Here is a 23402-nt window from a genome sequence, read left to right on the forward strand (position 1 = left end):
ACATAAAACCACACCCTTTGAGCTGTAAATGAAGCGGATTTGATATGGATAATCAGTGGACCAGAAAAATTTTGCCATTCACATTTTTATATACACATTTAAAAAGTATGATTCTTTTTATAAAATGTTAATCCAGGGAGTATATATTCCTACTAAAATCGTTTCAATATAAAATACAATATTTTAAAAAGAAAAACATGATACAAAACGGTGTAAGAAGTCAGTAAGAAAAAACCCTTCTGCAGTGAATATAAATATCTTCATTGCAGCTCTTTTTAAAGGCTGCAGATGAATCCCTGTTAATATCTTGGAAATAATTCCCTCCAGGTCAAACCATCTCCTCTATTCCGGTCCAGCCACTTCCCACAAGGGAAAATCGTGGTCACTCCAGTAGCTGAATTGGTGATCTCCACCCTCTCCACTAACCAGCTGGTTGCTATGCCACTGTTGTCATGTTCAATCCGGACTTTTTTCAACTCCCCCAACTCCAGGGTTTCCAGGAAAAACCTATTGGTTTTGCCCCGTTCAAAGAGGTTCCGGAACTTCTGCTTGAGAGCACGCTTGCCCGAATCTCCATTTATTCCAAAGATGGTGATAAAGACATTGGCATCGGTCCCAGCTCCTTTTTCAGACCCTGTAACCACAATGACCTCATATTTGACTGGCACCAAGCTCCGGGCTTTGCTGGCAAAACTTTCTATGACCTTGACACACTCAAAGACTTTGTAGTCACCCCTCTTGTTCCTCAGTGGAATTTTTGCATTGCACTTGAAAAAATATCTGCCAAAGGAAAGTTAACAGTGTGTTAATAATATGGCCTTTTGCTTTGCATTATGAATGCCCAGGTATAATGGGGACAGGTGATTTAGAAATTCACCTACTACTAATGTTTCAACCTTGTATTTAGAATGAGAGGGACATATCCTTGCTTGGGACTTGAACTGAAGATACTAGGATTTTAAAAAAACAGCACTGCTCGGTGTGCTACAGGAAACTCTCTAAAGGACATAGCCAATTATTTTGCAAGTTTGAAATATGTAGCCTCCCTGGAAATACAAATTTCAGTCAGAGAAAGTCAGCTCAGCCCTTCAACCTTCCAGTTCTTCTACATTTCAGCATTACCCAGGGTAATACACTCAACTTTGAACACGCCGAGCTGAAACAGCTGGCTTGAGTTACGCAGTATGTGTATGAACCCTTAAACTTTTTCTGAAGTTCAAAAGTCCTGTGGCAGCTGATTTTCCCCAAACCGTAACAATTTCCACTGCCCTCTTGCCCTCAGACAGCCCTGGCCTAATCACAGTGGAGGCAGCTCCTTTTACTTGTGCTTTTACTGGATTTTTTGGCGTAGGTGGTGCATAATGGAGGCTGAGCCTTCCCCCCAACCCTCCAGCCACCAAGGGAGAGGGGCAGTGGTGGATTTGGGACCCCCCCCAAAAAGTCTCCTCCCACCATGGCCCCAGGGCTGGAGGAGCTCCCCGCTGCGACTCTGGAGCTGAGGCGGGGGGCACAGAGCTTTTCCAGTCTCAGGGATGGGTGAGGAGTGGGGGGGGCGGTGGGAGAGGGTGGAGCCATGGGCGGGGTCACGGGCGGAAGGGGCAGAACAGGGGAGGGGCTCCAGGCTCGGTGCTTCAGCCAGGGCCAATGGGGGTTGGCTGACAGCAGAGAGTGGGGGCGGGGCTTCGGCCAGAGGAGGCGGGTCCTCAGCTGGAAGAGGTGGGCAGGGGGCTAGCCTCCCCAAGAGGAAGCTTTGCCTACCACCCACGTTTGATGGATATCATGGACTTATTCTGAAGGCTGTTGTAGCTGTAGGTGTGAGCGGCAACCCTGGTAGAACGAGTGTTCAAATCCCATGCTTTCAAGCAGCTAGTTTAAATGACTTCACTCTTCCTAAACTGCACCTTGAGATTTGCCATCTTGTACATGCAATGTGGCAAGGGGAAGGGGCTTTCTAGCTGAACAGCCCCTCCTCGGATCACTGGTTGAAAACCTGTTTTGAGGCCGCCATGTTGCAGGTTTAGTGCTGCCCTCTGCTAGGCCAAGTACCACTGCAGAGCCGAGGGGAAGATTAGTGGGGGAGTTGTGTAATGACAGGCGTGTCATGCTAGCACATTTAGTTAGGCATTAGGGGTGAAGATCAAAAACAACAGACCATGCTGCTCCCTATGCCTAGACCAGCTTAAAAATATCTTTCAGGCAGGGTCCTTCAGCCAAATTCTGCTCCAGTGCCAGCAGGTGCAGTGTCTGTTGAAGTCACTTTCAAGTCCCACTTTCATAGATTTTCAGGCCAAAGGGATTATTATGATCATCATGTCTGGCTTCCTGCATCACAGAGGCTACAGAACCTCACACAGCAAATCCTGCATCAAGCCCATAACTTTTATTTGAGCTGGAGCATTGCTTTTAAAAGGGCATCCAGTCTTGCTGTAAAGACTTTGAGTGATGGCGAATCCAACATGTCCCTAGATAACTGAAGTCACTCAACTTATGCCAGAATTGAATGTGGTGCCCTTGTCATCTTATTTGCCTGTCAAGTGTCATGTACACTTACAGAGCTATAAAAATAATATCATAAATGGCTACTATCGGAGAGCCCAGCAGGGCAGGCAGGCTTTTGGATTTAAAACAAACAAACAAACGTAGGGGCAAGTTTTCAAAGTTAGGTGCATCATCTATGCTCTCACAAATCAAGGTAAAGGTCAACAATTACCACCATCAATGGAATGACAAGGAAGGGGCCAGAGGTGAGGGAGAACAGGAAAAGAGGGAATATTAAAGTCTGGGGTAGGAAATATGTGTGTCCCCTCTCTCCTCGTTTATAACTCTTAGCTCATCCTGAGCAGACAAAGGAAGCAGCAAGCACTGAAATATGTACCAGATGCTGAAAACCCTTCACTCCACTGGAATGCCCCTGGCGATGTAGAGGAAGCACATAACATACTCATAAATCACTGTGTGTCTGGTAATCAGCCAGAGGTTTGGACACTGGGCTTTTAATGAGGTATTTTATTTGCAATGATGCAAGTCATTTCCACCTGAGTTTCCTCCCTCTCCTGTCCAAACGGCAGTAGGCACTCCCTCAAGGAATTCAGCTGGATTGTATTATGCACCAGTAAAATTAAGACCTGAAGAAAGGGCTGCTTCAGCACCATAGTGTTACCATATTTCTTAATGTCTTACAACATTTCTAATGCATCTGAAACCACAGAAATATCTGCCCATGTTTGGAAAGGAGTTTTGTACCTGGGAGGGTCTGATGAGAATAAATCCTGAAGCCCTTATTCAGGGGTGGGAACGTACTTCCCAGTGAGAGCTTTTTTAACTCTCTCACAACTGCAGAGTAGCCAGCTCTTGGGATTTTTATTGTGAATTTTGTGATATTCTGAGTTTTCCTTAAAACCTCGGCTTGGGGAATTGTCTCATTAGGTGAGAATCTCAGCTTTCTTTCTTTCTTGTAAATTTCTACCCCTCAAAGTTGCAGAGAAAAGCTTGAAAACATGACCCAATTGTATCCCAATGGCTCTAAAACCAAAAGGCAAAGGAAAAGAACCGAAATGTAGAATTTAAAATAAAATCATGACTGTTAAGTCAATCTTTTAAATTTGTCTGGGTTCTTTTTTGGGGAGGGTGGAGGGGAAATGGGGGTCCTCCACTCATCATTTTTGAACCTGTGGGATAGGCAATGCTGAAGGCTTGATCCAGCAATGTGGAGCAGCTGTGGCTAGATAGGGCTGTGGTTATGGAGAACATGCAAGAAGGCAGGGATCTGGGCAGAATGGGCTGTGACAGGCTGCAATTTACTGCAGAATCTTGTTGCTCTACTATGTCATTTTAAATAAAAGACTAGAATTGTGCCTTAAAAAGACCTCTGCCCCCCTGTGGGGCCACACTGGTTTCAGTGAGGCTCTTCCGATGCACAATAGCCTCAAGCATGTGGCTGTGATTGCAGGGTCGGGCGTTAAGAGCTGCAGGTTTCCCTTGATTGCGAGATAAGAATATGACTGACTGAGTTTTCATTCTGCAAATATTAACATGGCCCTTCTACAGGCTGATTTGATTTAGCCGTTGATTAATTTGCTGGAAGAGACACTTAACATCAAAATCTCATGTCAAGGATTTCTTTTTAAACACTAAACTGTCTCAGCAGGAACGAAACCCTTAAAGTTAAGTACTTTAACAGTAGTGGAAATATCGCAGAGAAGAAAAGGAATCCATTAATAGTTTGGATGTGCTTGCTTAGCTATTTTGGCCCAAGATTGACAGCTATTAGGTATTTGCTCTTCCGATGACCATTCTTTTCCTTTTCCTGCCTATTCTCCATGCTAGCAGCTCGTTAATGCTGCATGAACATGAAGGGCTCAGGCTGACGGGGCCAGGGAGTTGAAGTGCTGAGAGGTTAGCCGATCACACGAGATTACCAAGATGATTTGAAGTCTCTTGAAAATTTCCACCATCTCCAAACCAGAGAATAAAAATATCTTTTGGTTTTTGTGACAGGGCATACTAGGCCTTTGTGGCCCCCTCCTGGAGGCCCCATAACCCTGCCCTAGGAAAGGAGCAGCGAGGGAGGATCCTTGATATGCCTAGCGAGGCTGCATGGAAGCAGCCAATCAGAGCCCAGCAGACTCAGATAAAAGGTACTGCAGGACGCAAATAGGTCAGTCCCTGGCTGGGACTAGAGGGGGCAAGATGGGGTGCTTCTCTCTGGCCTTAGGAGCTTACAGGATAGCCAGAGTCTGTTACTGGCTGTATTTGCTTAGCTGGGTTTGTAGGGAGTGAGGACATAACACCTTAATCCTGAGATAAGGGTGAAGCTAAAAGGGGACAGGTAGGAAAAGGCCAAGGAAAGAAGTGGCAGCTAATTGAAATTGAGCAATATGTTGTGGCGGTTCATAGGGTCACTGTGTTGGAACCTGGAGTATTGGGCGGGCCTGTGTTCTGCTACTGGCTAGAAGTACAGTGGTGTAAGCCCCACAAAGCGGGCAGGACTGAGTTAGGAGCCCAAAGAGAGGGCGGAAGGCACCTACTAAGGGCTGTTTATCTATCAGATGGTATATACCCCAGAAGGTGTTCATCTGGATTTAGTGACTTGGCTGGAGAGCCAAGCCACAGAAGACCTGCCAAGCAAGTCTATCCGTACTGCACACAGCAGCAGGACGCACAGAAGAGGTGTGTCTCCCTTGTTATACTTTTGTAGATGACGCCTGAGGTGCTTTTGGATCCAAGGATTCCTACCGGAACCATCCCACAATGCAAAGGGAGTCAAATCTGAGGTTTCTCCCATGTTGAATACTGACATGCCTGAATGTCCTTTTCACAGAAGCAGTTTAGAGGCCAATCTTTGAAAAGTGGCCCACAGAATCTAAATGACTAGGTCTAGATTTTCGACAAGTTTAGGAGTGCAGGGGTTTGGGTTTGGGTTTTTTTTTTTGCAAAATACATGCTGATTATTTTTATGATTGTGCATCCATCTGCACATGCAAATACTTTGCACCAGAAACATGGAAACCATGCATGCAAATTAGACTTGTCTGCGGCAGCTCCTAAATGTTTTAAATATCTTGCCCTTAGTTTTTAAAACATGCTAAGAATCTTTAAAGCTCACCATGTATGGCTAGGAAAGGTTAACTATGAAGAACCTCAGAAATATGGTTACAATACTATTTAAATCTCCCAGGCCATTCTGCCTTTAGCTCCTGGAGTTCTTTATTGCATACTGCATGTCTGTTTTGATGGAAGCAACTTACTTGTTGCAAAGTTCCATCTCTGTTATGATTATCTCTCGGACATACCAGTACACATCAGCTTTTGTGGTTGACTTCCTTCCATCTTTTGGACAGTGACCAACACAAATGGCTGCAATATCACCAACATTTTTTGAAGAAAACAGAAATTTGTCTGTTGCTCCTCTGCAGGAAACATAGAAGAGTTTCAATTAACATCCTGGAGACTGGCAATGACTTGTGTCATGTTAGCATTAAGTAATTTGCGCGTGGCTATGAAAGATATAAAACAAACCTTCATTTAAAGTCATTTAATTTAACCCATAATTATTTAACACAAAGTATAATTTCTGTATTTAAATTCAGTATTTTTCCTGGTTACGGTGACACTTTAAATTACTACCACTAGGACCTTCCAGGGTATGTTTGAGCTAATTCACATCCAAAATCAATTTGCCTTGTTATAGGGAAAGCTAAAGAATGATTTATTTTCCCCTAAAGCATTCATTCTTTTTCTTGACAGATATTGTATCTGTTGTACATCTACTAATCATAGCTGCTTTTAAAACCACTAATCAAACTACCCCTCCTGCTTTTAAGCTTTTCTTAAGATGGACTTTTAAGAACAATGTATCTCTGTCAAACCTTTGGCCAAGTCTTCTGTTGTGTATCCTGTGTATCTTTAGTAGCTGACTTATTGGATTAGACCAGTGGTTCTCAACCCCGGCCCAATTAGCACACAGCTGCGGCCCAGCTGTGTGCTAACAAAAATTCAAAAGTTGCTCTAGTCTGGCAGAGGGCGGAGCTGGCTGAGGGGGAGAGGGCGTAAGGCAGCCTGCAGGAGTGTTCCTACCAGCAGGGGGCTGGTGAGTGCTGCAGGGGGAACAGGGGTCAGGAGAGTGGGTCTCTGGGCAGGTTTGGGGGGGCGGGCTCTGGGCAGTGAGGGGGTTGGGCACTGGAAACTAGGAGTTTGCAGGGATGCTGCTGCACTCCCAGGTTTTAGGTGGGGCTCTGCTCCCGGCCCGGTGACTTGGGTCTGGCTGCCGGCTGCCTGGCCCTGCGTGGTGGGTCGGGCTGGTGGGTTCCAGCCCCAAGCTGCAGGATCCCCAGTCTGGCTGCCTGGACCAACATGGCAGATCCGGGTCCCAGCTGTCCAGTTCTGTGCCCAGAGCTCCATGCCTGGTCCCACTCTGTGGAGGCGTCTCTGGGTAGGGGGGGTGCTGGACATGGGCGACTGTGTGGGGTTTTGCGGGGGGAGGAGAGAGGGTGCTGTGGTTCTCAACCTGTGGTCTGTGTAATACATTGTGGGCCGCATATGCAGCCCGCTATTATAAACAGGTTGAGAACCCCTGGATTGGAGTCTGTCATGGAGGTTACAGAAGCCATGGATTCCATGACTTTCCAGGACCTCCATGACTTCTGCAGCCGCGGGTGCCCGAGCAGCTCGGGCAGCCCCTGGGCCAGCTACACCGGCTGCTGCTGGGGCAGTCTCGGGCCACCCCATCCCCAGCAGCAGCAGTAGGGGTCCTGGGCTGTGTGCCACCAGTCCCTCTCCCCAGCAGCTGCAGATTCCCAGGCTACACGCCATGCGCCACCCCAGCACCCAAGATTTAGTCAGGGGTGTATGGTACAAGTCATGGACAGGTCACGGGCCATGATTTTTTGTTTACTGACCGTGATCTGTCCATGACTTGTACTATATACCCCTGACTAAAACGTAGCCTTAACTAGTAGTTCATCCAGTTGTCGGCCTCAAACAGTAAACAATGTTTGATACTTCAGAGGAAGGAATCCTAGCCCCATTATACCCCTGGCCAACTTTGTAAATAGAGGAGGTTCCTTCCTGACCTCCATAGACAATCTGCTTATTCCGTGAATTAAGATAGTTGTTTCTTTTTATTGCAGTCCTATCCTATCCTTCCCCAAACTGTGCCAAACCGCTTCATACCAGGAGCACGGCACTGTTTAACAGATGGAGGTTTCCTCGTATCATGGCTGTTTGCTGTTGGGTCACTGATGTTTAAAATAGCTATATACACATTGATGCCATTAATATTAGAGTCCAATTTACTTAAAAGTTTGCCTGCCTTGGAAGGAACTCTCTTGAGTTCCTGACAGAGAAACACTCCCTCCTTCCACAACAAACTGGCTACTCTCATATTCTTTGTGGTCTACGGGCAGCATACTGTGTACAGTATCCATAAACAAAAACAACACAAAACCTATCTCATGCACACTAAAAACTAGAGGGGTTTGACCAGTTCTGAGTGTGTTCAGGTGTAGATTTCAAATGTGGAAGAGGGACTCTCATTCATTTCCTCTACATGAAGGTGCCCCCAGCCAGCCTATACACTACACATAATAGTGCCCATTCATCTCTGCGGTATAAAGCTTTCTTTCATCATTTCTCTCTCTGCTTTTCTCGCACCCAGGACCTAAAGCAGAGATCTCTCATTCCTAAACAGGGGTAAAAGTAAGTTAGAGGACTTACCGGTACGCCGGAGTCCTGAGCAGGGGGCGTGGCCTCAACCGGAAGAGGCAGGGCCTTAAATCCCCGGGCCCTTTAAATCTTGATTTAAAGGGCCAGGGCTCCAGCTGCAGTATCATAGAATCAGGGTTGGAAGGGACCTTAGGAGGTCATCTAGTCCAACCCCCTGCTCAAAGCAGGACCGATCCCCAATTAAATCAGTGGCGGCTGGGAGCCCAGGGCCCTTTAAATCACCCCCGAGCTACCAGCTGCAGAGGCGGCTGGGAGCCCCGGGGCTTGGGGGTGATTTAAAGGGCCCAGAGCTCCAGCTGCCACTACCGGAGCGGAGCCCCGGGCCCTTTAAATCACTGAGGAGCCCTGGGGGCTCCCGTCTGCCACTGCTACCCCGGGGCTCTGGGCTCTGGCAGAGCTTTAAAGGGCCTGGGGCTCCGCTGTGGTAGCAGCTGCTGGAGCCCTGAGCCCTTTAAATCCCTGCCTGAGCCCTGCTGCCCGAGCCCTAGGGTAGTGGTGGCCGGGCTCCGTCGGGGATTTAAAGGGCCCCGGGGCTCCAGCCGCCACTACCATCCCGGCCCTTTAAATGCCCGCCGGAGCCCACCGCCGCTACCCCAGGGCTTTGGCAGCAGGGCTCCGGCAGGGATTTAAAGGGCCGGGGCAGTAGGGGTGGCTGGAGCTCTGGGGCTCTTTAAATCCCCGCCAGAGCCCCCCACATCCCTACCTCAGGGCTCGGGCAGCAGGGCTCAGGTGGGGATTTAAAGGGATTGGGGCTCCAGCCGCCGCTACCGCCCCAGCCCTTTAAATTTCCAGAGGGGCCCTTTCCCCCCCAGCCCCCCGTCCCAGGGCTTCGGCAGCAGGGCTTAAGCAGGGATTTAAAGGGCCCCGGGAGGGTAGTGGGGGCTGGAGCTCCGGGGCCCTTTAAATCCCTACCTGAGCACTGCTGCCCGAGCCCTGGGGTAGGGATGGGGGGGGGGGGGGCTCTGGTGGGGATTTAAAGAGTCCCAGAGCTCCAGCCACCCCTACTGCCCCAGCCCTTTAAATCCCCGCTGGAGCCCTGCTGCCAAAGCCCTGGGGTAGAGGCGGTGGGGCTCCGGCGGGTATTTAAAGGGCCAGGGTGGTAGCAGCGGCTGGAGCCCCGGGCCCTTTAAATCACTGAGGAGCCCTGGGGGCTCCCGGCTGCCACCGCTGCCCCGGGGCTCTGGGCTCTGGCAGAGCTTTAAAGGGCCTGGGGCTCCGCTGTGGTAGCAGCTGCCGGAGCGAACCGGCTTACTTTCACCTCTGTTCCTAAACCAAAGATTTGGAATGTCAGGTCAGATCTAAACAGCACTGACAACATTTAGCCTGGAATTATTTTTACTCTCTTCCACCACAGCAACCTTCTGTCAGACGTTAAAAACAATTCTCTCTCAAATGAGTTCTTCCACAGCTCCTCCCAGCTGAGCCTGTTGGGGTTCCCTTTAGGCTCATCTGGCAAACCCCTGAAGTATCAGGACCCTTGTTTAAGTTTTGAAGGACATGTGCAAACATACATGTATGAGTCCAATCCCCAGATGGACATTTCTGCTCATTCTTAAACTTGGACTCCCGAGACAAATGTTACTACTTTCTTCCACTTTACTGCCCATTGTATCTTTCGGAAAGGAAAGTAAGAAATGGTCTGACACTCCTAATGCCGCTCCATGAATCCTCCAGAGGGAAGGAGGAGGGGCCTTTGTAAGAGAGACACAGCTGGTGACATTCCCTTCCTGTTCACCCATCAAGGCCTATCTCACCTACCTTGTGAATTTCCTTTTTTTGGAGGCGTTTTCCAGAAGGAATTCTTTTGAGCGTCCCTTCTTTCCTTCTAAGATGATCCAGATGTTTTCCTTGGTTTCTGCATCCTCTGTGTCACTTGTCACTGTGACAATTTCATAGGCTTCCAAGGCAAAATTAAAGCACAGAATTAAATAGCCAGAGCAGATGCAATCAATGACAATGGCCAGACAGAGACTTGTCTATTGGACTGTCACTATGGCCTTCAGATAATGGAAACTTTGCCATTGACTCCTGTGGGCCAACATTTCACCCCAGGGAAGGAATAAACAGAAAACAGAATAGGCTTCGGTGGATCAATGAGCAGCAGTGCCTGGGACTACTCTTGAGTGGCTCTCCTCTTTCAGAGAACTCAAAGGGCAGTTGTGAGCAGCTGTCCCTCTGCCCTGATGGCAGGTGTGCTGCAGCGGTTGATATTATTCCCTCTCTGGCGCAACCTGGCTATGAGACCACTAGGAAGGTTAGTGAGGAGACAGAGGCTGCAGTACAGTCAGTATGCTGATGACATGTCTCACCTGGCCGGAGCAGGGGGATGAATAATCTTGTGCCTAGATGAAAGTGCGGCTTGGATGAGAGCTAACTGGATGCAATTCCATCAAGACTGAGACCATGTTGGTGGGTCGTGGAAGCCGCTGAGGAGCTGGCAGAATTTATATGAACACCCCTCACTGGGGGAGTGCAACCACCATTTGTGAAACAGGTGTGCACTTCATATGTGCGTATACGGGGGCGGGGTATTAGGCTGTGGGCAGCTCCTACATGCCCAGGCAGTGGCTGTAGCCAAGAGTGCTCTCTTCCATCTCTGCCTGGCAAAATGACGTACAACCTTCTCTCTCCCGTGGGAATCCTCTCACAATTATCCATTCCTTGACCACCTCATAATTAAACTGCTGTAAGTTGCTCCACATGGGGTTATACCTTGGGACCAGGAAGCAGCAGCTAGTGCATAATGCCATAGCCTGCTTATTAAGGGGAGTTACACATCGGGAGCACTTTAGATCAGTGTTCTGTAATCTGCACTGGCTTTCAGTAAGCTTCCAGGTAGAATTCAAGGTGTTGGTTTTAAACTATAAAGCCCTAACTGGTTTTGGACCTGGTACCTTAAGAGATCACCTCTCGATCTGTCATAAGCCACCATGGATGAGATCCACAGAGGCGCCTTCAGTACAAACAAGGAGCTGCTGATAAGGCATTCTCTAGGAGGGTTCCATAATTTTGGAACTTGCTCCCTCACTGGTCTGCCAGAGCTTGGATTTGTTAACTTCCTGAGCATGCTTCAAAGCTCATCTTCCACCCACCCCCTGTACTTTGTTTAGTCTGCTGAGGAGGGGATGGATTGAGAAGGGTGTATTTTTGAGGAGAGTGTATTTTTATATTGTAACTTATATTGTATTCCATTCTGGTTTAAAACCATAAGAACGGCCATACTGGGTCAGACCAATGGTCCATCTTCTAGTCCAGTATCCTGCCTTGCGACACTGGCCAATGCCAGGTGCTTCACAGGGAATGAGCAGAACGGGGCAATTATCAAGTGATCGATCCTCTGTTGTCCAGCCCCAGTTTCTGGCAGTCAGAGGTTTAAGACACCCAGATCATGGGGTTGCATCCTTGACCATCTTGGTTAATAGCCATTGATGAACCTATTCTCCAAGAACTTATCTGATTAATTTTTGACCCCTGTTATATTTTTGGTCTTCCAAATATCCCCTGGCAATGAGTTCCACAGGTTGACTGCATTGTGTGAAGAACTTCCTTATATTTGTTTTAAACCTGCTGCCTATGAATTTCATTGGGTGACCCCTTGTTCTTGTGTTATGTGAAGGGGTAAATAACACTTCCTTATTCACTTTCTCCACACCATTAATGATTTTAGAGACCCTTTTCACATTCCCCCTTAGTCATCTCTTTTCTAAGATGAACACTCTGTCTTTTTAATTTTTCCTCATACGGAAGCTGTTCCATACCCCTGATCATTTTTGTTGCCCTTCTCTACAGTGTTTTTCCAATTCCCTTATCTTTTTTTGAGCTGGGGCAACCAGAAATGCACACAGTATTCAAGGTGTGGGTGTACCATGGAGTTATATAGTGGCATTATGATATTTTCTGTCTTATTATCTATCCCTTTCCTAATGGTTCCCAACATTCTGTTCCCTGTTTTTCACTGCTGCTGCACATTGAGCGGATGTTTTCAGAGAACTATCCACAGCGACTCCAAGATCTCTCTCTTGAGTGGTAACAGCTAATTTAGACCCTATCGTTTTATAGGTATAGTTGGGATCATGTTCTCCAATGTGGATTACATTGCATTTATCAACATTGAATTTCATCTGCCATTTTGTTGCCCCGTCACCCGTTTTGTGACATCCCTCAGTAAATCTTTGCAGTCAGCTTTGGACTTAACTATCTTGAGTAACTTTGTATCATCTGCACCACCTCACTGTTTACCCCCCTTTCCATTTCATCTCTGAATATGTTGACCAGCAGAGATTCCAGTATAGATCCTTGGAAGACTCCACGATTGACCTTTCCATTCTGGAAACTGACCGTTTATTCCTACCCTTTGTTTCCTGTCTCTTAACCAGTTACCGATCCATGAGAGGACCTCCCCTCTTATCCCATGACTGCTTACTTTGCCTAAGAGCCTTGAACTTATAAGTACTTTAGATAGATGGATGACCTATTATGCAAGGGTGTCCAATTGAATGGAGAGAGTTGAATTAAGATGAAGGATTTGTTAGGGTGTGTCTACACTTGGAGTTGGGGGTGAAATGCCCATCTGCAGAGCTAGCATGGGTTTGTCTCCTCATCAGGCTAATGCATTAAATAGAGTGTAGCTACAGCAGCACAAGTGGTGGGAGAGGTTAGCTGTCACAAGGATGCGCCTAGCGTCTCAGATCCGTCTGTACTTGAGGCAGCTAGCCGCTCACATCACCACAGCTGCACTCTGTTATTAGCATGTTAGCTCAATGAAAGCTAGCATGGGTATGTCTCATCGAGCCGGGAATCGCACCCCAAGCGCCAAATGCAGATATACCTTGAGTGACATGATATAAATTGTCCAAGCTCCTCAGGGCAGGGACCTGTGACATGCCTGGTACTTTCCTTGGAGCTATTAAACAATAATGCTTTCTCCCTCACCGCTTTGTAGTCCAGTGTGTAAATTCACTGACATCAGTGGCGTTACCCTGGTGTCAAATCAGGAATAACTCAGAGCAGAATCAGGGCTATGGGGTTTTAAACCCTGCTGTCAAGCTTGCAGCCCCAAGGCAGCTGGGTCAATGTTACCTGTAAGCCTTTGGAAACTGAATTTATTTTCCACCTCAAAGATTCAAGCCCATTATTTCTAATGAGGACATAACCTTGTATCATCTCTGCATATTGCCAGCATCAACAGATGCATATGGGGCCACCTTCACTTTCAGCCTAGAGTGAGACTCAGTGTGCTTCGCCCTCATAAATCTTCTCCCATAAAACCATGGGGCTGTGTTTCTACAGGCACTGAGGTAAACTAATCCTGAGAAGTACCAAATGCCGGTCCGGTGACACTCAGCTGAATGGTTTCAATAGCTCCAGACATCCGATGACTCTCAGAGAAAGTCTCCAACTTACATGTGCGCTCCTTCAGTTCCAGGATGTCGTTATTGGCACAAGCCAGTTCTCTGATGAGCTGACCATCATCTTCGCCTTTAGCCAGCCAGCGATCACACTGGAAACGGAAAGTCTTATCCAGGGTGGCGTCTTTCACTTCGATGTATTCCAAGTGCCAGCCGGGTGCAACTCCTTTTTGGTGAAAAAGAACAAATATATAATGCTTGGGTAGGTGACATACCCATCACCAGAAGGAACCTGTGGGCACTGAAAAGGTATGTCCTTTGTTTAGAAAGGGCCATAAGTGGGCCCAGTGCTGTATAGAGGCAGAGAAGACAAGGTCGCTCCCCTGTGGAGCTTATCCTATAAGAACCACGTTCTGATCCTCTTACTCTGGCTGGGTGGCACCTTCCCTCTTGACTAGATTCATTGGTTTCTAAAAAGGAATAAGGGGATCAGAATCTGGGCCTATATTAAAAGAAATATCGTGAGTAAGGAGGCAGGACAGCCAGTTGTAAGGCAGCAGCAGCCCCCCTCCTCTGGACCCCAAGAAGGCTCCCCACATGTTGGGGTAGAGTCAGACTAAGTGAACTAGACTGTAAGTTCTTCCACTCTTTTTCTGTACCCCACTTTGCTGCTATTGCAGATATCCTTGTGAAGCTCCGTGTTGAGAGGAGAGTTCACAGTGGATACATCATAGATGTCATTAGAGAGTCAAGACTTACCTCTCTGCAATACTAATTATTTCCTATTCTAAGTACAGGGCAATGTAACTGTTCGTAAATTGGACTTTTTAAATGGGGACCATCATATGTGTGTGTGTGCACACACACCATGACATGCATACAGACACATAAGAGATCTCTCTCTACAGAAGAGAGAGATAAATGTATACACTTAATCTGGATTGATACCTTTTAATTATCCCCCACACTTTTAATTTCAAAACCCAGTGTGAAGAGGCGGAGACTGTGTCTTTTGAAAATCTGGCCCATTGTGTCTGGGGTTGGGAACGAAGCAGCACCCTGATACGTGACAATGATTCTCGTGTTTTCACTGGGCTGCACAGACAGCGTACACCCAGGAGCAGACTTGCCGAGTAAGAAGGTGCTGCATTGGCACAGCTGCCTTTCAGGGAACGAAACCTCAGTTGAAGCATTCTGTTTCAAAGCTGTCTTTGTAAATGGACCCAGATCCTTTGAAGCCAAAGGAGTTACACCACAAAAGAACAGGAGGACTTGTGGCACCTTAGAGACTAACCAATTTATTAGAGCATAAGCTTTCATGAGCTACAGCTCACTTCATCCGATGCATTCAGTGGAAAATGCATTCGATGAAGTGAGCTGTAGCTCACAAAAGCTTATGCTCTAATAAATTGGTTAGTCTCTAAGGTGCCACAAGTCCTCCTGTTCTTTTTGCGAATACAGACTAACACGGCTGCTACTCTGAAACCGCAAAAGAATGTAGCTAGTTGTGGGCCAGATCCTCAGCCCAGCCTGGGCTGGGTTCTAGCGAGATATGGGAAGGTAAAGAGTGGGAGCACCTCAAGCTCATGCAGCTGCTCCTCAGGAGCTATTTCAGCCCTGTGCTTCCCTACCGTAGCCCCATTGCAGAGAGAGGCCAGAGGATCCACTGCTCTGCCGATCCACCGGCTTCACCCCTCCCTTGGCCTAACCAGTCCTAAGCCCCTGTGAGCTGTCCTGCAGAGATCCTCTAAAGCAGTGTTTCTCAAACTGGGGGTCCCAACTCAAAAGGGGGTCATAAAGCTATGGGGGGGGGAGGTGTCATGAGATCACAAAAAATAGGGCTACATCCGGGTTTTCCTGGACATGACTTTCATTTTTGTCCTCCGATCTCTGTCCGGGTGGATTTTTGGAAGGTGAACAAATATCCATGATTTTTCCCTGCTTGTCCTTTTTCCTTGCCTTCAGAGCTGGGCGGCCAGACAGCAGCGGCTGCTGGCCAGGTGCTCAGCTCTGTTAGTTCTCAGCAGCAGCACAGAACTAAGGGTGGCATGTTATGGTGAGTTCTGTGGGGATCTGCTCTGGTGCTGCGAAAGCTATGTCCGGTACCGAGAATGGGAGGGCGGGGTCATCACAGCCTGGAATATTTTCAAAGGGGGGACCCAGCAAAAGAAGTTTGAGAACCTCTGCTCTCGAGCAACCCTACAACCTGATTCCCTCTCCCACCCTGATCCCATTGTCTGGGGATCTCTGGAGCTGTAGACGCCAGGGCTGACTTCATCTCTAAATGTGCGTGGTGTGCTTTACGCTTGTAACAGACCTGTTCCTTGAAGACCTAAAACTGATGCCAACAGGAGCTTGGGATGCACAGAAGGGACCAGGCCAAGGTGCACCGTATGAAAGCTTAGAGGGTCTTTATTGACTTTGCTGCACTTATGCTGGGGATGAACTTAGACCAATGTGTGTGTTGTCTCTGCTGAAGTTTTATAAGATATTAAGCACTAAGTGACTGACCAGTCACTGCTTTTTTTGTACAACCTTAGTCTTAAGAACAGTCCTGGTCACTGCTGTGCCTTTGTCAAACATGCTTTTTTTCTGATCACCGTAACAAGTGCTGATTACCCAGATCAATGTTTTTAACAAAAGGTACTTAATCCCGAGCCTGTTCTGCTGTCACTGAAATCCCCAGCAGCAAACCTGTCCTAATAAAACCCATGGCTATGACACGTAGGCCTCCTGCATGGTCCCACTTTTTCAATAGCAAGCAAAACATTTCAAATGTAATTAGAGGAGGAGAAGAGCTTTGGGGAAAACAGAATCCCTTTGCTGGCTTGACTCTGGCAGTTGTGCAATTTAGTGTCATGTAGGGAGATGTATTATCTCCTCCAAGCATCCTTAGCCACAAGGAGCAGTTCAGTTCTTCCATCTGTTTTCTGTTCGTGGGATTGCTGGAGTTGGCAAGTGTGAAAAGATGGCCCCAGCCCCATAGACTAACTAGTCATGTTTATTGTCTGCAGACACCGATCCTTTACAGTTGTATGAGAAAAATCCAGTTCAGACTTACTCAGAAATAGTGAAAAGCTCCCCTTCCCAGTTATTGAGACCTCCCTTACTGCTGGGCAGAACCAGAGATGACGCCTGGGTGCGGGGTGAGGATCCCAGATTTCTGTCAGGGTTTGCTGGCCCCACTTGGTCACATGCTTCCTCAGGGCCCCTCCCTGTGGCCCCTGGGGAGAGGCAGCAGCAAACAGGTGGGAGCTGCAGGGAGAGCCACTGCTGCCTCTCCCCACGGAGCTCGGGACTAACACCTAGGAGTTGCAGGGAGGGGCCGCTGAATGTAAGAGGGAAGGTGTCTCGGGAGCGGGTGACTCAAGCTCTTGGGGGGGAGCTGAACCTTTAAATTGTGCCCCCCCACTCTCAGTAGGCACCAGTGATCTCAGAGCCCCCCTCCCCCCGAGTCCTCCCGCTGCAGGGCAGAAACCCCAAGTCTGGTAGGCAGAGATGTGTGTGTGTGTGGGGGTGGGGTGGGGGGCTCTACAAACTGTACTTTAACTGTAAAAGAGCCACATGTGGCTTGCAAGCCGCGGTTTGGCCATCCCTGAATGATAACATCTGCAATTGCTAGTACTTGAGACAGATTTCAAAAAATCCACTTCAGGTAGTAAAATGACTGTTTTAGGGGGTCAAGAAGGAATTGTGTTCCCCATTCCCTCACTGCAGCATTGCACAATTTGCTGGGTGCACTATGGCTTTCTTTTAGTCTTCCTCTAAAACATTAGATACTGTCCACTGCCAGCACTAGATCTGATAATGCATTCCCATCCATATGGCCCTGCTACTCTGCTCCTGCTTATCTGCCCACCAACCACTCTATTTGACCATATCAGGCATCATCTGTAAAATGGGACAATACAAATAAACCATATTGATCGGAAATGCAAAACAAATGTGTGAGGTCATCAGGGTTGGGAGAGACAGGCTGGTAGATGGTAGCACTTGCCAAGGCTATAGGAGTCAGCTGAACACTAACAAACTCATAGCTGGAAACCAGCCCAGCTCACCTGTATGGTAGTATTGTTCAAGAGACTTGTAAAGATGTCTTCAATGTTTAGTCTCCATAAAGGCTTGTAAATTGCTGCATGTTTTAATCTTACTTGTAATGTCTGTATCCCGTGCTATAAGGTGATAGATAAATTTTTTGCTTTATAACTGTAAAAATGCTTGCTGCGAACTTGTGAACCCAAGCAGGAAGAGGGTTCCCACACTCATCAAGAAAGACTATCAAACCTAAGTGGGCCATTGTGAAGCATCACAATACAAAGACTGAGCAAATGGCCCTCTCACAGGATAATATGATGCTACATGCAAGGAAGCTCGTTCCGTCAGCTGGAATTCTGGAGGAAGGGAACAGAGACCGTTTACATGAAAATTCTACGTCTCTTTGCTGTTTGGATTCTCACAGAGCTGGAGCTAGGAAACAGAAGCAGAGAGCCCCAGGTTCAACCTGGACTAGCCCTAAAAGACATTCAGTGCAGACAGATTACTACAACTCTGTCACCTTTTGGGACCATAAACTGCAATTCAATTGTGTATATACGTTGCCTGTTTAAATATGTAAATAACTCTCTCATTTCTTTTTCCCAGTAATAAATTCTTAGTTAGTTAGTTTTTACTATAGGATTGGCTACAAGTGTTGTCTTTGGTGTGAGAGCTGAGGTACGAATTGACCTGGAGTAAGTGACTGGTCAGTTGGAACTGGCAATAACCTGAATATTTTGTGATCTTTGGTGTCAGTTACCATTCATCACTAAGTCCAGCTTGCCTAGGTGGCAAGATAAATTGGAATGCCCAAGGGGATCTCTCTGTGACCACATGGTAAGACTGTTACAATACTTAGGAGTTCACATTTGTTATGGGGCTGGTGAAATCTAATAATAGAACATACCACCAGTCTGGGTGTCTACCCTGCTTTTGACAGTCTGCCCTGAGGCGTGAACCACTCCAGACAGTATGTCAGCGAGATATTTTCTTTATGTGCTTTTATTTAGCATTTTTCATCGGTGGATCTCAAAGTGCTTTCCAAAGGAAGTCCATACCACTTTGTGCTGGGAGAGAAGCTGAGCCCTGATTAGGGGGCGGGGCTTCACTGACTAGGGGTCCTATAAAGGTAGCAGCCAGTCAGGCAGCAGCACAGACAGCTGCAGCAGCACAGGAGCTAGCAAACAGAGCTGTAAACAGGGGAGTTTGAGTGGGAGTTCTGTTGGAGGAGAAGGTATTTGTGTTTGTTTGGCTTTGTATTGGTAGTATTTGTATGTGTAGAGGCTTGTAGGGGCTTTGTGCTGGGAGAGAAGCTGAGCCCTGATTAGGGGGCGGGGCTTCACTGACTAGGGGTCCTATAAAGGTAGCAGCCAGTCAGGCAGCAGCACAGACAGCTGCAGCAGCACAGGAGCTAGCAAACAGAGCTGTAAACAGGGGAGTTTGAGTGGGAGTTCTGTTGGAGGAGAAGGTATTTGTGTTTGTTTGGCTTTGTATTGGTAGTATTTGTATGTGTAGAGGCTTGTAGGGGCTTTGTGCTGGGAGAGAAGCTGAGCCCTGATTAGGGGGCGGGGCTTCACTGACTAGGGGTCCTATAAAGGTAGCAGCCAGTCAGGCAGCAGCACAGACAGCTGCAGCAGCACAGGAGCTAGCAAACAGAGCTGTAAACAGGGGAGTTTGAGTGGGAGTTCTGTTGGAGGAGAAGGTATTTGTGTTTGTTTGGCTTTGTATTGGTAGTATTTGTATGTGTAGAGGCTTGTAGGGGCTTTGTGCTGGGAGAGAAGCTGAGCCCTGATTAGGGGGCGGGGCTTCACTGACTAGGGGTCCTATAAAGGTAGCAGCCAGTCAGGCAGCAGCACAGACAGCTGCAGCAGCACAGGAGCTAGCAAACAGAGCTGTAAACAGGGGAGTTTGAGTGGGAGTTCTGTTGGAGGAGAAGGTATTTGTGTTTGTTTGGCTTTGTATTGGTAGTATTTGTATGTGTAGAGGCTTGTAGGGGCTTTGTGCTGGGAGAGAAGCTGAGCCCTGATTAGGGGGCGGGGCTTCACTGACTAGGGGTCCTATAAAGGTAGCAGCCAGTCAGGCAGCAGCACAGACAGCTGCAGCAGCACAGGAGCTAGCAAACAGAGCTGTAAACAGGGGAGTTTGAGTGGGAGTTCTGTTGGAGGAGAAGGTATTTGTGTTTGTTTGGCTTTGTATTGGTAGTATTTGTATGTGTAGAGGCTTGTAGGGGCTTTGTGCTGGGAGAGAAGCTGAGCCCTGATTAGGGGGCGGGGCTTCACTGACTAGGGGTCCTATAAAGGTAGCAGCCAGTCAGGCAGCAGCACAGACAGCTGCAGCAGCACAGGAGCTAGCAAACAGAGCTGTAAACAGGGGAGTTTGAGTGGGAGTTCTGTTGGAGGAGAAGGTATTTGTGTTTGTTTGGCTTTGTATTGGTAGTATTTGTATGTGTAGAGGCTTGTAGGGGCTTTGTGCTGGGAGAGAAGCTGAGCCCTGATTAGGGGGCGGGGCTTCACTGACTAGGGGTCCTATAAAGGTAGCAGCCAGTCAGGCAGCAGCACAGACAGCTGCAGCAGCACAGGAGCTAGCAAACAGAGCTGTAAACAGGGGAGTTTGAGTGGGAGTTTGAAAGCGGAGTTTGTCTTGTGGTGCTTGTGTGGGGTTTGGTTTTGCTGTGGGTGGTGGTGTTTTGGTGTGGTTTGTGTTTCCCAGATTAACAGGATTTAGGTGGGAAGGCTATGACAGATTCAGAGGTGGCAGTGGGAGTGACCCATGTAGCAGATGACACAATGAAGATGACTGGATGTGGAAGCTGTGGTATGTACATGATCCTGGAGGGGGCACCTGGTAAGAGTTTTGTCTGCATGAAATGCCGTCTGATAGAGCTGATGGAGGAAAAGATCAGAGGTTTGGAGATGTAGGTGGAAAGTCTGGTAGAGTTTAGGAAGGGGTTTGAGCAGATTATGGAGCAAAGACATGAGGTATCTGAAGGGAAAAGCTCAGACTTGCAGATGGAAGCAGGACTAGGGAATTCTGAGGGGAGACTGGGTGAGGAAAGTGGTCAGTGGAAGCATGTGACTAAAAGAACTAGGCAGAGGAAAAGACGGGCTAGTGAAGGAGAAATAGAGCTTCAGAATAGGTTTGCAGAGTTGGAAAATGAAGAAGGGGCTCAGCAGGTAGTCACTGAAGGTGACAGGGCAAGGAAGAAGAGAAGAGCGGTTAGTCCTATAGGAAAAGGGGAAGAGTTAATGGAGATTACACCAAATATGAGCCCCAGGAGGATACAGGATGGGTTAAAAAGGATTACAAGGGAGAATGGGAATGGAAAAAACTTGCAGCCAGAGGGAACAGGGGATAGACTGGAGAATAGCACCGTCACTAGGAAAAGGCAGGTCTATGTGATTGGGGACTCTTTATTGAGAAGAATAGATAGGCCTGTAACCAGAGCTGATCCAGAAAATAGGAGGGTGTGCTGTCTTCCAGGTGCTAAGATACGGGATGTAGACCTGAGGTTAAAAAGGATTCTAAAGGGAGCGGGAAAGAATCCCCTAATTATCCTTCATGTGGGAACAAATGATACGGCTAGATTCTCACTGGAAAGTATTAAGGGAGACTATGTTAGGCTGGGGAGGACGCTTAAGGAAATTGAGGCTCAGGTGATCTTTAGTGGGATTCTGCCTGTTCCTAGAGAAGGGCAACAAAGGTGTGACAAGATTATGACTATCAATAGATGGCTTAGGCAGTGGTGCTATAAGGAGGGCTTTGGGATGTATGGCCATTGGGAGGCATTCATGGATAGAGGACAGTTCTCTCGGGATGGACTTCATCTGAGTAGGGAAGGAAATAGACTTCTAGGATGGAGGCTGGCACAACTGATTAAGAGAGCTTTAAACTAGGAATTTGGGGGAGATGGTTGGGAGATGTCCAGGTAATCTCCACGCCAGAATTTAGCATAGAGTGGAAAGAAAATGAAGTAAGAGTGGATACAGCTGTAGGTAGGAGGAAGGGCAGTGTAGATACAAGTCTAATAGGTTATACTGGTAGTAAAATAACCGTGCCTAATAGGGTACAGAATGTGAGTGAGGCCAAACAGCAAAAATTAAGATGTTTGTACACTAATGCAAGGAGCCTAGGTAACAAAATGGAGGAACTAGAGTTACTGGTGCAGGAAGTGAAACCAGATATTATAGGTATAACAGAGACCTGGTGGAATAGTAGTCATGACTGGGCTACAGGTATTGAAGGGTATGTGCTGTTTAGGAAAGACCGAAAAAAAGGTAAAGGTGGTGGAGTAGCACTGTATATCAATGATGAGATAGAATGTAAAGAAATAAGAAGCGATGAAATGGATATGACTGAGTCTGTCTGGGCAATAATTAAATTGGGGAAGAAAACTATTAGAGCCTCCCCTGGGATAGTGCTTGGGGTGTGCTATAGACCGCCGGGATCTAATTTGGATATGGATAGAGCCCTTTTTAATGTTTTTAATAAAGTAAATACTAATGGAAACTGTGTGATCATGGGAGACTTTAACTTCCCAGATATAGACTGGAGGATGAGTGCTAGTAATAATAATAGGGCTCAGATTTTCCTAGATGCGATAGCTGATGGATTCCTTCAACAAGTAGTTGCTGAACCGACTAGAGGGGATGCCATTTTAGATTTGGTCTTGGCGAGTAATGAGGATCTCATAGAGGAAATGGTTGTAGGGGATAATCTTGGCTCAAGTGATCATGAGCTAATTCAGTTCAAACTGAATGGAAGGATTAACAAAAATAAATCTGCAACTAGGGTTTTTGATTTCAAAAGGGCTGACTTTCAAAAATTAAGGAAATTAGTTAGGGAAGTGGATTGGACTGAAGAATTTATGGGTTTAAAGGTAGAGGAGGCCTGGGATTATTTTAAATTAAAGCTGCAGAAGCTATCGGAAGCCTGCATCCCAAGAAAGGGGAAAAAATTCATAGGCAGGAGTTGTAGACCAAGCTGGATGAGCAAGCATCTTAGAGAGGTAATTAAGAAAAAGCAGAAAGCATATAGGGAGTGGAAGAAGGGAGGGATCAGTAAGGAAAGCTACCTTATTGAGGTCAGAATATGTAGGGATAAAGTGAGACAGGCTAAAAGTCAAGTAGAGTTGGACCTTGCAAAGGGAATTAAAACCAATAGTAAAAGGTTCTATAGTCATATAAATAGGAAGAAAACAAAGAAAGAAGAAGTGGGACCGCTAAAAACTGAGGATGGAGTGGAGGTCAAGGATAATCTAGGCATGGCCCAATATCTAAACAAATACTTTGCCTCAGTCTTTAATAAGACTAAAGAGGATCTTAGGGATAATGGTAGCATGATAAATGGGAATGAGGATATGGAGGTAGACATCACCATATCTGAGGTAGAAGCGAAACTCAAACAGCTTAATGGGGCTAAATCGGGGGGCCCAGATAATCTTCATCCAAGAATATTAAAAGAATTGGCACAAGAAATTGCAAGCCCATTAGCAAGAATTTTTAATGAATCTGTAAATTCAGGGGTTGTACCATATGATTGGAGAATTGCTAACATAGTTCCTATTTTTAAGAAAGGGAAAAAAAGTGATCCAAGTAATTATAGGCCTGTTAGTTTGACATCTGTAGTATGCAAGGTCTTGGAAAAAATTTTGAAGGAGAAGGTAGTTAAGGACATTGAAGTCAATGGTAAATGGGACAAAATACAACATGGTTTTACAAAAGGTAGATCGTGCCAAACCAACCTGATTTCCTTCTTTGAGAGAGTAACAGATTTTTTAGATAAAGGAAACGCAGTGGA

At 47.0% G+C, this 23402-nt stretch overlaps 1 protein-coding gene across 1 annotated transcript in view; it reads right to left on the reverse strand.

The window, feature by feature from the left end:
- Nucleotides 1-218: 218 nt before the first annotated feature.
- Nucleotides 219-23402, reverse strand: part of LOXHD1 (lipoxygenase homology PLAT domains 1) — a gene marked incomplete at its 5' end in the record, with an annotated part of 327020 nt that continues 303836 nt past the window's right edge. The window contains 4 exons of the mRNA XM_084628053.1: nt 219-780; nt 5748-5909; nt 9982-10120; nt 13627-13797. Coding sequence (XP_084484179.1) covers nt 300-780; nt 5748-5909; nt 9982-10120; nt 13627-13797 — 953 coding nt within the window. The 3' untranslated portion in view covers nt 219-299. The remainder of the gene's footprint in view (nt 781-5747; nt 5910-9981; nt 10121-13626; nt 13798-23402) is intronic.

This window comes from Lepidochelys olivacea, assembly GCF_965140295.1.
Source record: "Lepidochelys olivacea isolate rLepOli2 genome assembly, chromosome: 5".
In the NCBI taxonomy this organism is placed as follows: Eukaryota; Metazoa; Chordata; order Testudines; family Cheloniidae; genus Lepidochelys; species Lepidochelys olivacea.